Genomic DNA, 21,374 nt, shown 5'->3' with positions numbered 1-21,374 from the left:
ATCAATCTCCTCTCACCAATTCGATTCAGTATCTCTTCATTTGTGATTCTATCTACCCATCTCACCTTAAGCATTCTTCTGTAACACCACATTTAAAGCTTCTATTCTCTTTCATTCTGACCAAGTTATCCTCCATCTTTCACTTCCATACAAAGTCTTCCAGACGAAAGTCTTTCGAAGTGAGCAAATTTCTTTTCTTAAGAAAGGCCTTCCTTCCTTGTACTAGTCTGCATTTTATGTCCTCCTTACTTCTGCAATTGTTAGTTATTTTACTACTCAAGTAACAATATTCATCTACTTCCTTTAAGACTTCATTTCCTAATCTAATATTTCCTGCATCACCTGACTTTGTTCGACTGCATTCCATTACTTTTGTTTTGGACTTATTTATTTTCATCTTGGTACAAAATGAGACGAAATGGAATGAAAAATTAAAAGTCTAAACTGACCAGAATTCAAAGCATGAGAACGAAGAATGAATGGATGGACATGAATTTAAAACAATCAGTGGATGCGACCCACAATGCTTTACATTCACACAAAATGACATAGAAGAATAAGATTACTGACCAAGGGACTGCTGCTATAGCGTAACACAGAAACGATGATGCTTGCAGTCTAAAGGGGGTCCCAAATCGAAGTTATCGGCCCCACATAACGGTACTGATCGCTATGAAAGTAGAACCATGGTATCTGTCCTGTTGCGGTACTAGTCAAAAGTAGCAGAGACTTGCAGTATTCCACACATTATTGTACTACTCAGAGGTTATGAAATTCCACATATAATACCGACCTACGTTTTTCTCACTTTGCGGCGCCATGTACAGGCAACGCAAACCTATGGTGTTCATCACATAAGAGTACTAACCACAGGGACCTTCCCCTATCCCATGGCGTTCCTCATATAGTGGGTACTAATCACAGGCAAGGCAGAACCATGGTAGCTATCATCTCATGGTCCTGCTCATATGGTGGTACTAATCACAGGTACTGCAAAAGCCGACCGCACGGTGCTCCTGTGTGCTACTAATCACAAACCTATTTGGTACCTAATATAGTGGTACTACACGCAAGTAAAAGCGACCCATGATGTTATCCGCATAGTGGTGCTAATCACAAGTAGTTTCATGGTTCCAAGACAATCATCCCTCGGTCGCCCCTTATAGACGCCTCTTACGACAGGTAGGGGATACCGTGAGTGTATTCTTCGTCGGCGGCCCCCACCCACAGGGGGTTGTGTGTTTGGTCCGCGAGAGGTATTTTATTTCCCTCAAGTCCGCCGGCAAGCCGGTTAGGACCCCCCTATCTGCCACCTGGGACATGTCACGTGGGAGTATCACCTCTCCCATACCATTTAGCAATTTCTCCAGATCTTTTGCAGAGTCAGATAAAATAACAATATCACTGGGAAATCTCAGGGTTTTGATTTCCTCTCGTTGCTTTCTGAATTGCTGCCTCTTTTTCAAAGCCCGTGTTCCTACCTTTCTTCTGAAGCCAAATTGATCTTTTCCCAATTCAGTTTCAACTTGTCTTTCCAATCTTCTGTAAAAAATATGTGTTAAAAGTTTGCAGGCATGAGATACTAAACTAATGGTGCAATAATTTTCACACTTTTCATGTTAAAAATCATTTTCTCCAACTCTACATAGTAGATTAATTGTGGGGAACACACAGCAATGAACGTAACACATGAATCTCTTTCTTACATGAAATTTTCAAAATGCCCTCTGTTAGCACCGATACATGCATCAACCCACCGTTGCATTGAATCCCAGATGTATCTCAGCAACGGCAAGTTGATGCATTTCATGTAAGAAAGAGTTTCATGTGGAATGCTGGTGCGTTCTGTCCTGTGCGTTTCCCAAGATTAAAATACTGTGTGGAGTTGTAGAAAAATGAGTTCTAACACGGAAATAAAGCGTTTATGGACTCATGTCCATATAACATACTTTCTTCTTCTACGTGTGAGGAATGTGTCATTATTGTTACACCCTGCATAGAAAGATAAGGAGACAACAGGAAGACAATGATAAGGTTAGTAACAGGAGAGAGGGAGCAACAGAAAGAGGAGACATAAACAAGTATGAAAACACAAATAGATAAGGACAAACTCCAAATTTTCATATACATTAGAACCTCAATAATTCCAAATCTCTTAATTCAAAATCCCACCTCATTCAAAGCAGCTCCCATTCCCGGAAACATGAGGTACGTTTTTTTCTCCATATTATTTAAATAGTTTAATTCGAAATAAGGAGAATTCGTAATTCGAAGAACAATGTCGGTCCCATTACTGAAATTCAGATTTTTAATTCAAAACTGCCTTTACATTAAAAAAAATTGTATTTTACATACACACATACATCATCATCATTATAGACCATTATGCCTTTCAGCCTTCAAGTCTACAAGCCTCTGTGAATTTACTAAATGTTGCCACAATCCTCTATTTGCAACTAGTGCTGTGGCCTCATTTAGTTCAATACCTCTTATCTTTAAATCGTTAGAAACTGAGTCTAACCATCGTCGTCTTGGTCTCCCTCTACTCCTCTTACCCTCCATAACAAAGTCCATTATTCTCCTAGGCAACCTATCCTCCTCCATTTGCCTCACATGACCCATCATGGAAGCCGGTTTATGCATACAGCTTCATCCATCGAGTTCATTCCTAAATTAGCTTTTATCTCCTCATTCCAAGTACCCTCCTGCCATTGTTCCCACCTGTTTGTACCAGCAATCATTCTCGCTAATGTTTGTTACTTCTAACTTATGAGTAAGATATCCTGAGTCCACCCAGCTTTCGCTTCCGTAAAGCAAAGTTGGTCTGAAAACAGACCGATGTAAAGATAGTTTTGCCCGGGAGCTGACTTCCTTCTTACAGAATACTGTTGATTGCAACTGCAAGCTCACTGCATTTTACAGAGTAATTTAATTCAAAATTTATCCGCGTCATGATAGAACGCATCTTCCGGAACGTCCAGGAGTAGCTTCCCACACTTTCACTCACTTCGGTGTGTTTACAGTGCGCTTCACATTTGCTAAGTTCGAGTGAAATCGCAATTCTTTTGTATTCAGCGTTTTAAGGAACACCACAATATCGCATAGCAGGCAGTGTGTGTAGAAGCAGAATCCGCGAATACTGGTAATGCTGACAGTCAGCGAAAAAGCGTGGCTCATATAATCAATTCGTACGCAGCAAGCAATATTGTCAATGCCGATGAAACTGCATTGTTTTTTTTAATGCCGAGCCCAGATGGATTGATGGTTTTAAAGGTGAGAAGTACCAGCTGGGAAGTCGTATAAGGGTGGGGGTCATTGTACTGTGTTGTAATGCACACGGAAACGAGAGACTTCCTCCCTTCGCCATAGGAAAGTTCGATAAGCCACAATGTTTTAAGGCCGTCGAGCACTTTCTGTGCAAGTACAAGGCATCTAAAAAATGCACAAAGTACAGTAATCCAAAATATAAAACACTTACTCTTTGAATCATGTGTTTGTTTCTTTTGTTGCGTGAGGTTATGTTTGCCAGTGATTTATCCAAGTGCACTGTTTGAATTATGTAAATGCACATTGTTGGATACATTTTCAAAATAGTTTTTTCCATGGCATTTGAAAGGCTTAAACTGTGAATCAAGGTTAATTCCATGCAGTAACGGGTCTTAGAATATTTTGTGACGCAGCAAGGGTTGGCATTTCTGAATTACGTGTTGGCGGTTAATTCGAAATCACGTAATTTGAAAGTCTGATTTTTGCGTCCCAACGACTTTGAATCAATGAGGTTTTACTGTACTGCCATCTTCAAAAAACATGTCAACTTTTTAAAGCTTTGTAATCTCAGTTCAATACGGATAAAAATCCCAGCTCTTTTTTAAAAATACATCCACCTCCTTTTCACCCCCAAGAGCTCATTTCTGCCCCCCTAAGCTTCATCAGGAAGGTATTCTTTCACACTCATTGAGAGCCATCTTAACAGATCTTCAGTATGGACATGGGAAGTGAAGGATAAGAAGAAAGCCAGATAAACAGAGGAAAAGCCAAGAGACAGAAAAGATAAAGATGCATACAGGTGATAAAAGGCTAGGAACACGCGACACACATAAAATTAGTCACTTGATTGTTCCCTTCCATTACTTATATTGACCAAATGGGTTCCTTTCGTCCTTTTTTGAGAGTCCTAGCTTCCAGATGAAGTTAGGAAGCAGAAATTAGCTTGTTGCATGCTGCAAAGAGATAGATGTACAAGAACTGGGATTGATGAGGAGAAAGCCTATTCATTTCAAGATGCTAATGTATGAAGACTGTCTTTGTTTTTTCATCTCATCTCTTTCTCATCTCGTCTTTCTGTTTCTCCTCCTTCTAATGTTGACCTGTCACTATGTTTGTTCTATCATCTGTTATTACCTTTCTATATGCAGTTTAGATTGATGCGTTCACGGTCTGTAATTTTAGACATGATAATAAGCTTTTCAGCTTTTGCAGTCTCAAGAAAACAAGGTGAAATTCTTTATGTTTCGCAGCGAACTTTGCTGCCTTCAGAAGAAAATCTTGTCTGTTCATGTGGAAGTCTTCTCCAAAAAATAAAGATTTGAATTTAAGAATGCTTTACCGTTGGTCTGTAGTAAGTGGTACTGTAATTTGACACCAGATGGCTCACTGTAAGCTAGTATTCCAAGTGGGAGCTGACAAAGATGTTTCTTGTTAATTGTGTTTACAATGAGTTGACAGAAAGATTCCACCTAATCAATACACGTTTAATATGTGTGATTATTTATACATCACAATGTGGGACTAGTTTCGACCCTGTGTTGGTCATCTTCAGCCACTTACAGTAAAAATTTGACAAAGAATTTAACTCCTTGTATACGTAAAACAATGACGAAACTTGTACTTGAAATTACGTAGTGCGCCTGTTGCACCATATCATAGTATTTGATGAACATGAGTTTAAAACTTAAAAGGTAAATTTTTTGTATAAAGTAATAAACATTTTTATCTGTATTGAACTGAGATTACAAAGCTTTAAAAAGTTTTAGGGTCCACCTTATTCAGTACTATAAAATTTGTTGTGTAGATGTAAACTACAACATATTACATTTATTCAGAACTAATTTCGATGCTATACTGCGTCATCATCAGCTGAACAGAGGCATTGGAAAATTGGCAGCCATATAAATATTATCAATATTAACCTTATCACAAGTTCAGATCTTATATAATACAATTAAAATGAATATAGATTTAAACAGATAAAGTGTTTTTCATTTCTCAACAAGTCGAAGACTTGCAGGTCTGTTGTACTAATTATTAAAATCGTATGCGATCAGATTTGCTATCATTATAGTACTATTATGAAAAGCTCAAATTAAAATTCACACATAGTTATTAAAATATTTCTGTTCATAAAACACTTTGTGCTTAATTAAATACTTCATAATTCTACATATAGTGTTATTTAGTGTCCTTTTTGAGAGTATTGTTCAGTAAAAAACAAGCCTGATGAGGTGGAAACATACAAATAATGTCCTTAAACTATTAACAGGAACTATGTTTTCCAGTTCAAATGCGGAACCTGTGAATGATAAGAAAATATAATATTTATAATACACTGAAGAAAATGGAAATTGCAACACCCAGAAGGAGTGGTGCTATATTGCTGCAATTGAACATGCAGGACGAGCTGCAATACATTGATGAATTTGTCAAGGCATGGAGTCAATAAGGCCCTGGATCGCTTCCTGAGGAATTGTGGCCCATGCTTGCTGCACTGCACGGGTCAGTTATTCCAGAGTTGTGGGTGGCTGAGGACGGTTGGCCAGTTGTCGACCCATCATGTCCCACACATGCTCATTAGGACTGAGGTCCAGGGATCTGGCGGGCCATTCTAAGGTTGTGATGTCGTGGAGAGCTTCTCTGGAGATGCATGCAGTGTGAACCCGGGCATTGTCCTGCTGAAACATCCCATTAGCAATGTTCGCCATCATAGGGACAACCACTGGATTGAGTACACTATCAACGTACTGTCGAGCAGTCATAGTGCCCTCAACAAGCACTAATTGTGGTTTCACATTAAAGCCAATAGCTCCCCAGACCATAATGCTTGGTGTTGGCCCTGTGTGCCTCTCAACAATAAGATCTGGGGGGGCCCCTCTCCCCGGTACGTCGGCGCACACGATTCCGGCGATCACTGCGGGCAACACAGAAGCGCGATTCATCACTAAAGACGACCCTATGCCATTCGTCGACCCACGTCGATCTTTCTTGACACCAGGCCAGCCTTACACGTCGCTGTTGTGGGGTCAATGGAACACCTTCCGGACGGACACAGGCTCGTAAGCCAGCTGCACGCAGGCAATTACCAATTGTTTGTTGTATAACGTGGGGTGCCACAGCTGCTCGAATTTGCGCTGCTGTTGCATGGGGTTCCATCCGGGTCATCCGAATGATGCGGCGATCCTCTCTCACAGTTGTCTGTCGCGCTGGGCCTGTGGCAGGTCTACGAATGTGCGAACCTTCATTTGACCACTGCTGCCATACACGTTGTACCGTAGATGCCTGTCGGCCAACACGTGCAGTGACAGTCCTTAGCGATAATCCAGCCTCACACAGCCCAATTATCCGAGCCCTCTCAAACGGTGACAGTTGTTGATAGAGTGCTCTTCTCTGTCGTCGAGGCATGTTTGACGGGGAACACTTCACTGCACAGACTGCAAGTCAACTACTACTCTACACCAGAGTCCGTATACTGGAGTTGATTCCTCCATGATCAATCACGTGGGAAGACCTGTAGCAACAATCCAATGGGTCTGAAACTTTGATCGTTTATATACCTACATGGCATCGTTCCATATTTTGAAAATCAACACAAACAACCAATGCCTTCATGGTGTTGCAATTTCCATTTTCTTAAGTGTATATCGGAGGGAAGGCAAGATATAAGATCGTGTCCAATAACGTAAGTGTTTATATGACTCACCTCAAAAGGTTGTTGACTGAGCGAAGCGTATTGAAGCACTATGAGCAATGATCTGATCGAGTTCAAGTACGCACAGTGGGTTGCGACTGGAGAGGGGGAATAGGGGTAAATGGGAGGAGAGACTGAGGAGCGATAGTGTAAGGGGGATCCGCGGGGGGGCATTGTGGAAGAAAGGAATAGCGAGAAAAACTATTATGCATAGCACGATAAACCAAACTATTGGCCGGAAATTGTACGTTTTTAAAAAATGCAATAAGAAAATCAAATGGAACTTTAGATCTTTTGGAAATCTCATTTAAGTTAAGGTTTGGATTAACATATTGATCTCGGTTTATATAGCAACATTCTGTAACATCAAGCAAAGTTCCCTTACCTAAAATCTCCAGGATCTCAATGTCTTGGTCTATAGTTGTGAATTTGTGTTTTAGTTCATTTATACGCTGGCCCACCACGGAAAACTTGTTATACTTTATGGCATTAACATGTTCTGTATGTCTGATCTTAAAGTTGCGTCCTGTTTGACCCAGATAAGTACTGCCACAGTTATTACATTGAAACCTATATACGCCCGATTTGGAATGGGGATTGCAACTATTAATTGAGGTTGAATTATGCAGTACTTTAGTGTTACTATTATCAGTAAGAAATGAAAACTGATGTTATGCTTTTAGAAAATGAATTTATATATATCCTTATTAAAAGTAATGTTGCAAAGCCTTTTGACTAGGTTTATGTGTAAGTAACGTGGTTCGTGAGCGATGTCTAAACTTGATGATTATACGTTCGATAAAGTCTTCTTTAAAGCCATAAGCCTTAGATATTTAATGGATGATATTCAACTCATTGTTTAAATTAGTTTTTGTCATAGGGATCCTAAAAGCTCATTCTACCAGGCTGTTGTATGCAGCGCTTTTTTGATTATGTGGGTGCTCAGAATCCTATCTTATACTAACAGCTCTCCGTGTAGGCTTTCTGAAAATACTGTAAGTAAAAGAGGATTTGAATCTATTAATTGTTAAGTCCAAAAAAATTAATTGACTTATTCTTTTCTGATTCCAAAGTAAACTTTATATGTGGGTCTATACTATTAAGAATATCAAGAGTAGCAGTCGTGTCTGTGACACGTTCTTCCAGAATTACAAACGTGTCAACCACGTACCTAGACCAAAACAGTATGTTATCAAATTTATTGCCGTTCTCTATTACGGTGTCTTCTAAACAACCCAAATATATCTCCGCCAAAATCCCCGATATTCACAACTAAGTATTTTATATTTTCCACCTTGTCGATACACTAAATTGCTTAAGGCTACTTATTGGTTAAAAGTGGTACATGTTTCGTATATAATCAACATCTTCAGCCATATAACACTGTTTAGATGAAACATTCATGTATTGACAAAGTATCAATGTTTTAGAGGAAGTGTCCTTAAAATAACATAAGAAGATTGACAATATTAAAAACAAAATACTCAAGAGAAATTATATAAATTCTTTCTACAATTGAAAGCAGTTGACAAGGAAACACGTGTATAATAATCCATAGAGAATATGTCCTAATGATTATTCTTTTCTTAAAAAGTTCATGAAATAAAGGTCAATTTATAAATTAAAAAATTTATACATTTATAAGTAACTGTTGAAATGAATAAATCCTGATTTCATAATGTGGCTCCTATTACTATTGCAGATGAAAGATATTACCAATTCCTAGTTGTCTATTCTTTTTAAAACTGCTTTCCTCTGGAACAGTATCTCCTGTCATTTTTTTACGGTCTTGAGTCTGGTATAGTAGTGATGGTGTGTTCTCTCTCGTTCACGTACTTGTGGGACATTGGTGTGTCATGAACTTCCTAACTTTAATGAGGAAAAAAAAAAAAAACCTCTCAAAAGGCCCTAAACACAAACTGGCCAAATTTCAACCTAACCAAAGTGGCCTCAAAACTTGTTATAGAATCGGAAGTCGTGATCGGTAAATTGCCACATGAGGTGCAAGATGAAGTTAGATTAGATCTCAAAAGAAAGTTAAACAGAACTTTTATCACGAATAACAACATGATGCCCGCTGGGATTTCTAAGGCTTTCTCACAGAAAGAAAGCATATTCTAGGCCTTAAAAAGAAGGTTAAGAGGAACTCATTATTACAAAGGCCGATAAGGGTAATGCAATCCGATAAGGATAATGCAATGGTCATTATGCATAGGGACAATTACATCCAAAAGATAAAAAAAACCTTTTTAAGAATGAAAACCTTTTAGTGACCAAGAAAGACCCGACACAAGTACTTCAACGTCAATTAAGAATTAAAGAATTAAAGAATTAAAGAATGCGTCTTTTCTCTTTACCGAACAGGAGAAACACAAAATAATAAGTATGAATCCGGGCCTACCAACAGCAAAAGCACTTCCCAAAATACACAAGGCCGGGGTCCCCATTTGACCCATAATAAATATCAGACCCAGTCCCCTATACAAATTGGCTCCGTTTATCCAGAAATTTGTTAGACAACATTATAGGTTCACTGTTAACAAGTCTATAAGGAATTCCATAGAACGGGTTAATAAATTAAACAACTTCAAACTATAGGCCCATCATATCATAAATTCATTTGACATTGAGAACATGTTTCCACGTATTAAAACTAACAAGCTGCTCCCTATCATTAATAAGAATTTAAAGACACTCACTTCAGTGAATTTGAAATACAAGATTTCATGAGCATAATTAAATTACTATTAAATAACAACTACTTTGTCTTAGACAAGGTCATTTGTCGACCGAATATAAACAAAACAATCAAATTCCATTTTATTGCTAAAACGTGGGCTATGTGCCTAAGCCTGTGCAGTAAAAAACGGGCTATGTGATATTCAGTCTGCAAGTAGTTCAAACTTTAGCCACAAGAATTCGCCTGGGTCTAAGTGCCACCTACTATGTATCAAAATCCGGGCAATGTGCCAAGCGCCACGTGACTAGTTTTGTAGTTACTTGGACGTCTTGCAGGTTACTGTGTGTTGCTTTTTGGCACGAGTTCAGTGTTTTAAGTGTGTTGTGGTGTTTTAATATTGGATGCACCTAAAAAAACGCTGTAAAAGTGGAGAAGGAAGGGCCCCCCAATTTAAGAAGAAGCGGAGGTCGGAGGGAAATAACAAACCAACTGTTCCTGCAAAAGAACAGGTAGGCCTAGAATGTTAATGTTAACCTTATAGGCTATCTTTATTCCAAGAATGTGTGAAAAGGCCTAAGATTGTTTCAAGGCTTTAGTTTTTTAGTTGTACTATGCAGAGTAACTTAGCAAACAGGTTATTTTTGGCAATAATAGTAATGCCTCTAATGCCTTGTTGACTTACTTTTACTTTTAGGTTGTATGCCGATGCCATTATGAATGTAAGAACATTGGTTATGAACAAAAGATCAATATATTTAACCAGTTCTACAGCCTGGCAGACCATGTGAAGCAAAATTCATATTTAATGGGACTCTTAGGTGTTAGTGATGTTAAACGTAGGCGGCATGGTTCGTTCACAGCTCCAGAAGAAAGTCGCTGGCAAGCAACTGTTTACTTTTCACTTCCTGATTGCAAAGGGAAACATGCACAGGTGTGTAAAAGAACATTCCTTGAAGTTCATGGTATCACAAAGCGAAGAGTCGAAACCCTAGTTGCAGCAAAAAAGCCAGATGATGTTACCAATATTGAACGTAGGGGTAACAAAACTAAAGAAAGGAAATACACTGCTCATGATGTAAAGCTAATAATTGATCATATTGAAAGTTTACCGAATGAGGAAAGCCACTATACCAGGGCCAGGAGTTCAAATTTGTTTTTAAGTGAAGATTTGAACTACAATAAGCTGCATACAGCTTTTAGAGAACTTCATCATGGTACTACAGTTCAGTACCGGTTTTACTTAGAAACAGTGAGAAAATACTTTCCAAACCTAAGATTTCGGAAACCGAGAAAAGACACATGTAATACTTGCGATTTTTTGCACAACAAAATACAAAATGACCAGAGGAACAACGAACTACACCGAACCTCACTGGAAATTCACCACAGGGAAGCAGAGCGAGCCAGAGAAATGATGAAACTAGATCACAAAGAATCAGCTGCTTCCGTAGTGATAGCTGTACAATTTCAGTCGACTTGCAGCAAGTGTCTTCTTTACCAACACAAACCCACTGCCAAATGTATTACTTATGAAAATTGTCTTGTTTTAATCTGGGTTTGCACATGGCTGACAACAATCAGGGATTTATGTTTGTTTGGCATGAGGGTTTGAGTGGCCGGGGAGGCAATGAAATCGCCAGTTACATATTCAGAGGCATTAAAAGTAACATAACAAACAAGAAAAAACTGATCGTATGGAGTGACAACTGTGGGGGCCAAAATAATAAGAAGATGCTATTGTTTCTTTGGATATATTTGGTTTCTAACAACTATGATGATGATGAGGTTCAACATAAGTATGTTGTCCCAGGCCATTCCTACTTAAGCTGCGACCGCGATTTTGGCCTCGTAGAAAAAAGAAAAAGAGTTGAGAAATGTGAGGTTCCCTTGGATGTTGTCGGACTTCTCTGTACAGGTTGCACAAAAAAAACATTTATAACAACTGTGATGGATGAAGAAGATTTTTATGATGTATGCACTAGTGTCTTGGGTGGCGTGCTAAGTCCCAACTGACGAGCCTAACTTAGCACACGAGGGCGAAACGCAGGCAACCAAGAATGAGTTAGCTGGAAAATTTATGATGTCCAATAACGGACCATTATATTGGTATTATAAATTTACTCATTCAGGACAAATATTTTAGGTTCCCTATGGGAATCAACATCTACATCATTTGATGGCCAGGCAGGCATCTATTTTTGGAAATGAGACATAGCTCTCATAGTGCACTGGCACTGCTGGTGGCTTCAAATAGCCTATGCAGTGGCCTCCACGGTATGCACTAGCCTTGCGTCTTGGGTGGTGTGCTAAGTCCCAACTGACGAGCCTAACTTAGCACACGAGGGCGAAATGCAGGCAACCAAGAATGAGTTAGCTGGAAAATTTATGATGTCCAATAACGGACCATTATATTGGTATTATTCAGCGCAGCAGCTAAAAGTTGCCTTAACTTGACAACTTTAGAAATTTCTAAGGTTGTTTGGGTCAAAGTCACCAAGAAAAATACAGGAACCATATACACAAAAAAAAATGTTCAGTTATTTTGAACTTTGGGCAACATCAAGTGCATTTGGCTTCGCTTTAACCAGGTCTTCTGTTGTGCAGCTGAATGGGCATGAACTGCATTGCAGCAAATGGGCTGTGGTCTGCTCTTCTCCACATACACACAAGGTACTGTCCACTTCGAAACCCCATTTCTTCTGGTTTACCCTGCACCGCGTAACATCAGAGCGCAGTCTGTTCAGTGCTCTCTAATTCACCCAATCTGTGACATGGCCAGAAGGGAGTTCCTCTTTTGGGGTCATCCATTGACTGATCCTCGTATGTTGACTCCTGACGCGCCATTCTTGAATTCTTGCTTGCTGCGCTGTTCCTGCAAGTGTTTCGGTTACTCTCAAGAAGCTTTTCCTAGACTTAAGCCGCTGGCGTGGTGGCTCATATCCAAACAAAGGGTGGGCTTCCGATGTCAACACCTTTCTCTTTTCTTTCTTGGCTGTCACTTCACGGCGAATATCGGGAGGTGCTATCCCTGCAAGGCAATACACTTTTTCCAAAGGAGTAGGTCTCAAACATCCAGTAATAATGCGGCAGGTTTCGTTGAGTGCTACATCAACTGCTTTGGTATGGCAAGATTTGTACCACACCGGGCATGCGTATTCAGCTGCGGAATAGCAGAGCGAAAGGGCAGATGTCCTCACTGTGTATGGTTGTGCTCCCCAAGATGTTCCAGTTAGCTTCCGCACAATATTGTTTCTAGCAGCCACTTTCTGCTTGATGTTCAAACAATGTTTTCTGTAGGTTAAGGCACGATCCAGAGTGACTCCGAGGTACTTCGGGGTAGGATTGTGTTGTAATGCTATGCCTTGCCAAGTGACCTTCAGAGTTCGGGAAGCTTCTCTGTTACAGAATGCTGCTATATAAACTCAGATCAATATTTCGATCCAAACCTTAACTTAAATGAGATTTCCGAAAAATCTTAAGTTCTATTTGATTTTCTTATTGCATTTTTTAAAGACGTGCAATTTCCGGCCAATATTTCGGTTTTTCGTGCTATGCGTAATAGTTTTGCTCGCTATTCCTTTCTTCCATAACGACCCCCCCCCCGGATCCCTCATACACTACCGCTCCTCAGTCTCTCCTCCCACTTACCCCTATTCCCCCTCCCCAGTCACAACCCACTGTGTGCACTTGAACTCGATCAGATCATTGCTCATAGTGCTTCAATACGCTTTGCTCAGTCATCAACCTTTTGAGGTGAGTCAACACTTACGTTATTGGACATGATCTTATATCTTGCCTTCCCTCCGAAATATTATAAATATTATATTTTCTTATTATTCACAGGTTCCACATTTGAACTGGGAAACGTAGATCCTCTTAATAGCTTAAGGACTTTATTTGTATGTTTGCACCTCATCAGGCTCGTTTTCACTGAACAATACTGTCAAAAAGGACACTATATAACTTCTTGTAATCTGTTTATGATAGCACTATATGCAGAATTATGAAGTGTATTTTATTAAGCACAAAGAGTTTTATGAACAGAACTATTTTAATAACTATGTGTGAATTCTAATTTGAGCGTACCATAATATTACAATAATGATAGCAAATCTGATCGCATACGATTTTAATAATTAGTACAACAGACCCGCAAGTCTTCGACTTGTTGAGAAATGAAAAACACTTTATCTGTTTAAATATAATTTATTAATTTTAATTGTATTATATAATATCTGAACATGTGATAAGGTTAATGTTGATAATATTTATATGGTTGCATATTTTCCAATGCCTCTGTTCAGCTGATGATGATACAGTATAGCATCGAAACTACTTATGAATAAACGTAATATGTTGTAATTTACATCTACACAACAAATTGTATAGTATTGAATAAGGTGGGCCCTAAAACGTTTTAAAGCTTTGTAAAATGTTTGTGTACTGGTGACGTCACAACAAATGTAAAGATCTTAAAGTTTAAAATATTAAAATCTTAAAATTTATTTTTAATTAATTACAAATTTAATTTTTAAATTAATTAAAATTAAAAATGAAATTAATTTAACTCATTGTAATTGGATCAATACAGACCAAAATGAAGATAATTTCATATGACTGTTAATAGTTTGTACATGTTACTTTGTACATCTTAACCCTTTCCTGCCCATATTTTCACTCTGCTTATCCCCAGGTTTCAACCTATTATTTAGGAAACATTGAGCAGAGCACATTCTTTCAGAAAAATTTAAATATTATAAAAATTATTGATCACAATGTATTCACATTTTCAACAATATTAGAAAACAAACAATAGCATCCATTTCTCTATTAATTGAGTCATAAGGTTGTTGGTTCAAACCTCTACCCCCTGATGATGATTTTCGACACAGAGGTAGGCTGTATTTGTCACATTCTCATGTTGTCTGAATCCCTCTAAACCAATAATCACGTGATTCTGGAAGTGGAATGGTGCCCATGTATATCAGATTTTTTTATTTCCTCTGAGCACGTGTCTTCCCATTCTGTATCTATTTTACTGGAATGCGCCTGTTTAATTGCTGCATTGATATATACACAATTGGTTGTCACCGAATACTTTGTCTCCTCCTAACATATGTAAAAAAAAAAAAATCTATTTCTCATAATACACTTTCAAAATTATGGACAGGTTCAGCATCATCCATATAATCATTCGGAGTAATAAAACGAAATGTTTTTGTTACCTGAACTGCCACTGCATCGCCATCAGGTCCGATTTCTCGATATCTGTTTTCACTTATATAACTGTTATCACTAAAATTATCTTTGTTGATGTGTTGTTTACAAAAAATTCACCTTTGCCTCTACTCAATGATTCTGTGTCATTTTTTTACCTACATTCAGCTGTTTCAATATCCGCAGTATTCAATCCCACCATGTTTACGAACGAAACAGCTGACCTGCGCTCCCGGAAGTTCAAGATGGTTGCCTAGACAACTTCAAGACAAATTATCGCTTTACTTTTATTTCCTAAGCCTTGTAGATTGTACAGCGTGTTAATAAATGCCTTACAAACAATTCACTGCCGAAAAAAACACAAAACTATCGCACAGATAGAACACATTGCAGATAATGCAGCCGGGTGCTAGGGACCGGAAGGCAAAGTGAACAGCTGGGCACTTTCGGGCTGGAAAGGGTTAATTGGAGCTAACATGGTGTTGACAGCTTGTGTTCCTCATGAACAGTAGAGATTTTCTTCTGAAGGTGCAGAGAAAAGTTCTCTGCGAAACGTGAGGAATTTCACCTTTGTTTTCTTGACATGGCAAAAGCCCAAAAGCTTATTATCATGTCTACTTTCTATATATTGTTACATGTTTGCTCCTTTTTATGATTTCATTAACAAATTAATGTTCAATGCAAGAAAAATAGTGTCTGCAACTGAATAAACAAAATTAAGTAATGATGAGCAAAGTGAGGATTTAGCAATATACAGTATATAGATGAGCTTACCTTTCGTGGTACAATCATGGATATTGGTTCGCACATGCCCTTTGTAGCATGCAACTTGTAAAATCGGAAGATTTCACACTGCACAATATCAAGGCCACGTTTCGGCATGAATCCCAGACCACGCTGTGGAAAGGAAGGATGTTATTACTTCCATAATTTCAAATATGTTATCCTGCAATGAATTAACATGGAGATGAGACAACAGAAGTACAGCTGAACCCCCATATAATGTTAAACCAACATGAAGCAATATATCTGCCCTCACAAATTTCCTATCATAATGTTAATTGTTATTCATTGCAGAGATAAAACAATTTCAGAAAAACACTGTTGTAACGATAAGTATCTTGACTTTAGTAAGCTGGTCTCTGTGGACAGCAGGAGATACGGCAAATGTCCTAAGGATGGGAATGTCTACGAATCGATGAAAGCATAAAGTACACAATGTTTAAAAATAGCCAACCTTTGTAGTTATTTCCTAAGACACGATGTAATGTAAGCATGGCCTCTGTTAAAAGTAGTCTGGAAACAAAATTAACAGTGTTTTTGGATGATGGAATGAAACAGGGAGCAGTTACAAAATAGTATGGATTTTTGCAATCTACACTGACAACATTTTGAACAGAAAAAATTCAGTATGCTGGAAGTTCCCTTCAAACGAACAGGTAATTGCTTTGGAATTCTTTAAAGATTAGTGTTTATTAACTCTTATAGGCGGCCGATCTATCGGCCATGCGAGTTGCTGATGAAAATGCCGGGGGGCGATCTGATGGCCACGTTTTTCTTTCACCTGTATCTTCCACTTCCCGCGACACAATGGCAGCATAAGTGATACCGCTGGAAAGATCGAAGCTTTTACTCTCTGGAAATATCTATAAAATGTGATATTGATATCAGTGATTTATAAAAGCTTTCTTTCTATGCATTGTAAGCTCGCGCATGGTAGCCCTGCACTCTGCCGCTTCGTGTCGCTTGCAATCTTGTTTGTTTATACATTTGTTTATTTACTTCCAATACGGTAAGGTTGGGTAAGTAAGTTATATGAAAGATGATTAAAATATGCAATGTTTTAACATTTAGTGATTCATCAGAGAATAATTTATTGACTGAGAAATGTTCGAAGTAAAGAAGAGGTTATTGTGTATTTTACCTGTGTGTACATAATTTTGTAAAAATTCATAGTTCTCAAAAGGTACTATCAAGAATTGGGTAAAACATTAGTATTTTATTCAAAATTAGCTGAATATTCTCAAAAAGGTGTTGTACCCATGATAAAAAATACACTATAAATGTAAAAATTAAGTCAAATTTTGAAATTAATTTTTTTAATAATACAAAATTCGTACACTTTTAAACAAAGAAAATGAAGCTCTATTGCAACTACAGTCACAATCACATATTCTCTATTTACCTGTGTGCTATGGAAAAGAATAACAGCTGAATGATATCTGATACTCTCACCTGTCGATCATTGTCAATAATGTCTTTAACCGCATGAATGTTTTTGTCTGTAATGCTGGTGCGAGGATGGAGATCGTGTTGCTGATTTTCCACACGTTCTCGTCCTTCCTTGAACATTTTATGCCAAACAAACACCCGTGTCCTTGACAATGTTTGATCACCAAACTGTGGATTGCTCTGGCAAATTTCAGCCGCTGTAACTTCTTCACGAGCAAGAAATTTTATAATTATGCATTGTGCAGCGAAAGGGTGCACCTGTTGCTCCGACATCATGAGTGTTACTGATGAAATAGCAGGAAATATCTAACAGCACGCTCTCCCCACTCCTAACGGTCCCACCAAAGCATAGCAGAAGTGCAGGGCCAGTTCTACAGCACTGTTGATGTTCAGGAACAAAAATCCTGTTTATACAGTATTTGATCAACCTTCGTACATATACTCGTATACACATTATTTAACACACTGAGGTCTTGCTCAATTTCATAAATTTTAATCCTCTGGACTAGCCATTTTTCCACTACTTTTGGATTTTAAAATTAAATACTAGTTTTGAATGTAGGCATTTTTTTATTTAACTATATATGAGTTCATACTTTATACTTCCTATATGCAAAAACTGCAATACAATTGATAGATCCCTTACCATGGAAATAGTGGATTGAAACTGGTAGGTTTTCAGTTTTTTTAAAGTTCAACGTACACCCTTAACTAATGAAATATGACTGACATTGAGCTTACTTGGTTTTTAGGCCATTCAGAATTGTTTGTACAAGAGATACATCTACGTAATAATTAGTATATAAATATTATGTGCCATCTGTTAGGTCTGTTCAGTTGGTATAAATCACAGTTGTTCAGTCAATGTTCACACACAGCCGCTATTATGTGCACACTACTGTCAAGTCGACACAGCTCAGAAACGATTTGAGAGAAAGAATACGATGTGTAGAGCTCTAGTTTGTTGCCGTCTATAGTTTTTCCGAGAATTATATGAAAATAATCTTATACTGCCGTGCTGATCAACATACACAGCACGTTTGTTTTGTAGTAACAATGATAAAAACCAGAGAACGTGCACTGTGCAGGCTTTGTTCTCTGAAACAAATGATACAGCCCGTACAGCGTACCTCAGTGTGTTACAATGATTTGATAGAATCTGAGGATGTTCACATAGAACAAAACATGTCATTCTTTGATTGTGTGTGATATTTTACAGATATGTTACAGTGTCATAATTGGTGTTTTTGAGAGAATGAAAAGCTGTCAAGTTACATATAGACTATTTGAATGCAGTAATTGGGATACAAATATAAAAGACTGTTCCTTTCAGTGGTGCATCAGAAACTGAGATCCACTGAGTAGGTACAGAGTAGGATTTTTGTTTCTGAGGGCAAGTACCAAGTATAGACTTGGTCCTGAAAGTGTTAACACAATTTGAATTTTTTAAAAAACCACATACCTATAAATTGGAAAATACAAGTATAAACTGCATAAAAACTACGGTATGTTATAACCTATCAGTGTTATGGTCAATCTAGTAAAACAAATATTATTCCTACTATGAGCTACTTATTTCAGTTTTTCTGCTTTCATCAATATTTTCTTTTTAAATGCCAAGCTAATACGTTGCAACTACCTGAACATCAACCTATACCAAACAGATGCATATAAAGACACAATCCTAAGCAGTTATCCTACAATATATAAGAAAGTTGTATTACTTGTGGTGAACCAGAGAGGAACTGGTTCAGGTAGTGAAGCCAAGGAGCCTCGTCCACCACCTCATAGTATCTGATGTTTCCGTCTCCCTGCAACAAGAACAGACACTGTATTCAAGGCACATTGACCATTTCTCTTTTTGTATCAATTGCAATGCAAATGTACAACAACACAGTTAACAATAAATGACTATGTACAAATGTTTAATTCACAGTAAGTGTATTTGTACAGGAAACGGATGAAAAGCAGAGATCGTATAAACACGCATGGATAGAGTACACATGAAAGAATCCAAAATTTTCAGCAGCAACCTTCATCAGTGCTTATATAGCAAGTTGCTGCTCTCAATCAGTATCTCAATATCCTGTAAGTACAGTGAAACCTTGTAAGTGCGTTCCTCATTAACATATTTTCCCCCCTTAGCATGTCATAAATTTGAAGCCCCAATTCTCATTGTATTAAATCTATATAAAAATAACTCACGTATTGCGTCATGAATTTTCACTATTACCGCTTAGTATGATCATGTTTTTCCTAGACGTGGAAATGAAAGAAACGTGATTTCAACTCGGGTAATAGCCGTCGCCACAGTTGCGTGGTTACAGGAAAAGGCCTTGAATTCCTGAACTTCACAGGATAATTCAGTTAGCAGCGAGACTGCTGAAAAACTGTGAGCCTATTTGTGAGTGTATTTCATACTCCATTCAGAATATTTATTTATTTATTTATTTAGTGTATGGCTAACATATTACATATAAATACAATAGTAATACATAATATATATTGCTGGTCCTTATAAGGATGGTTTCCCTGAGGTCTTGTAATTGTGATATGTTTTAAGTCAGGAGATCCCAAGGATTGTCTGGCTGTCAATGTTGTTGCTTTCTTAGCACCACCCACGGGTCACGTGTAGGGCACTTTGAGGTTAAACCTATGGGTGTGAAACAACAGCGTACCCCTTCTATTCAGAAGTTAAAAATGTATTTTGTATTGAGTGGTCCGATGAAATGTAGCGAATATTTGTCGCATGATACCATTATCATCATCATCATCATCATCATCATCATAGGTTTGCCCTTCCAGCGAGCCGGATAGGGTGTTTGAAAATGAGCTTCTTCCAAAGTTGCCTATTCAAAAACATTTCGTTGTCCAAGACAGATTCCCAATTCCATCCTCTTCTCTCCACGTCTTCCCTCAGTTGGTCTATCCATCTTCTTCTTGGTCTTCCAGCTGGTCTTCTACCGTTATTCTCTTTTCCAAATAAGCACATGGTAACCTTGTTCTATTCATTCGTTTAACATGCCCAAACTATTTAAGTCTAGATGACCTAAGTCTTTCCTCCATCGATTCATTTAGACCTAGGTTAGATCGGATCTCATCAATTTTCACATGATCAAGTCGGGTCTTTTGGAGGGCAGTTCTAAGAAATTTCATTTCACAGGCTTGAATCCTACTACAATCCTTTGATGTTAGTGTGCAGGTTTCCAGAGAATATGTAAGGATGGGAATGAAATATGACTTGTACAGGGTCATTTTTGTTCTTTGTGGGTCCTTCTCATCCCATAGTAGGTGTCTAACAATACTGTAAAAGTTAGAGCCTTTCGTTACTCTGTTTGTTATTTCTATCTCAGCTCTGTTATTACTAGCCATTACGCTTTCTAAATAACTGAATTGGTGTACTACTTCAACTTGGTGGTCCTGTATTTTTATGTGCATTCTGTATTATGTCTGCTGATTTTCAATGCTACTGTTTTTGATGGGTTCAATTTCATTCCATAATCATCAAACTTCTTACACCATGCATTCAGATTATTTTGAACTCCCTCCACTGTTTCATCCCATATTGCCATATCGTCTGCAAACACCAGAGCCTGAAGATCTTTATTACCTTTTCCTTTTAGTTCCTTTAAAATGGTATCCATAACTGCTATGAATAGATGAGGTGATAAGGCACTTCCCCGTTGTATTCCTTTGGTTGTATTGAACCATTCAGAGTGACCATCTCCAATTCTGACACAGCTTTTACAATTAGTATATAGCATTTGGATCTTCCTAATAAGGTACTCCGATACACCAAGTTTTCTAAGACTTTTCCAAATAGTTGATCTAGGAACATTATCATACGCCTTTTCAAGGTTCATAAACACAATAATTAGGTCTTTTCCTCTTTCCCAGTGTTTCTCTGCCATCCTCAAAACAAATATCAGATCTGTTGTGCTTCTTCCAGTACTAAAGCCATGTTGTTCCTCTTCTAAGATAGGCTCTAGTATATCCGTTACTCTGGCTTCAATGATCTTCTCCATAATTTTAAGGCCGTGTGATAAGAGGGTAGCATCTGTAATTTTCACGTTTCCTTCTACTCCCTTTTTTAAAGATAGGAACTATCACCCCTTTTGTCCACTCTGATACAGTAGCCTATATTAGAAACATTATCGTGTGAAACTGACTAGCATGGTGCATATTTGTCTTGTGAGAGCCTAGTTATGGATATGGACAAAGTCGTGAAATTCCTTACTAATGAACACAAAATTAAAATCAGTCAGAAAGTGGACTGGCGTCCGC

The 21,374-nt window shown here is 38.0% G+C and overlaps 1 protein-coding gene across 3 annotated transcripts in view; it reads right to left on the bottom strand.

Annotated features, from left to right (window-relative positions):
• LOC136857516 (coronin-2B) overlaps window positions 1-21,374 on the bottom strand; it is a 252,436-nt gene that overhangs the window by 58,063 nt on the left and 172,999 nt on the right. For all 3 annotated transcript variants that reach the window (XM_067136227.2, XM_067136229.2, XM_067136228.2), the window contains 2 exons: window positions 18,815-18,901; window positions 15,633-15,755 (listed from right to left, as the gene is read on the bottom strand). In XM_067136227.2, the coding sequence (XP_066992328.1) occupies window positions 15,633-15,755; window positions 18,815-18,901 (210 nt within the window). The remainder of the gene's footprint in view (window positions 1-15,632; window positions 15,756-18,814; window positions 18,902-21,374) is intronic.

The sequence above is a fragment of the Anabrus simplex genome, chromosome 1, assembly GCF_040414725.1.
Source record: "Anabrus simplex isolate iqAnaSimp1 chromosome 1, ASM4041472v1, whole genome shotgun sequence".
NCBI lineage: Eukaryota > Metazoa > Arthropoda > Insecta > Orthoptera > Tettigoniidae > Anabrus > Anabrus simplex.
Note: the sequence above shows the minus strand (reverse complement) of the source record. Positions and strands in the feature narration are given on the sequence as shown.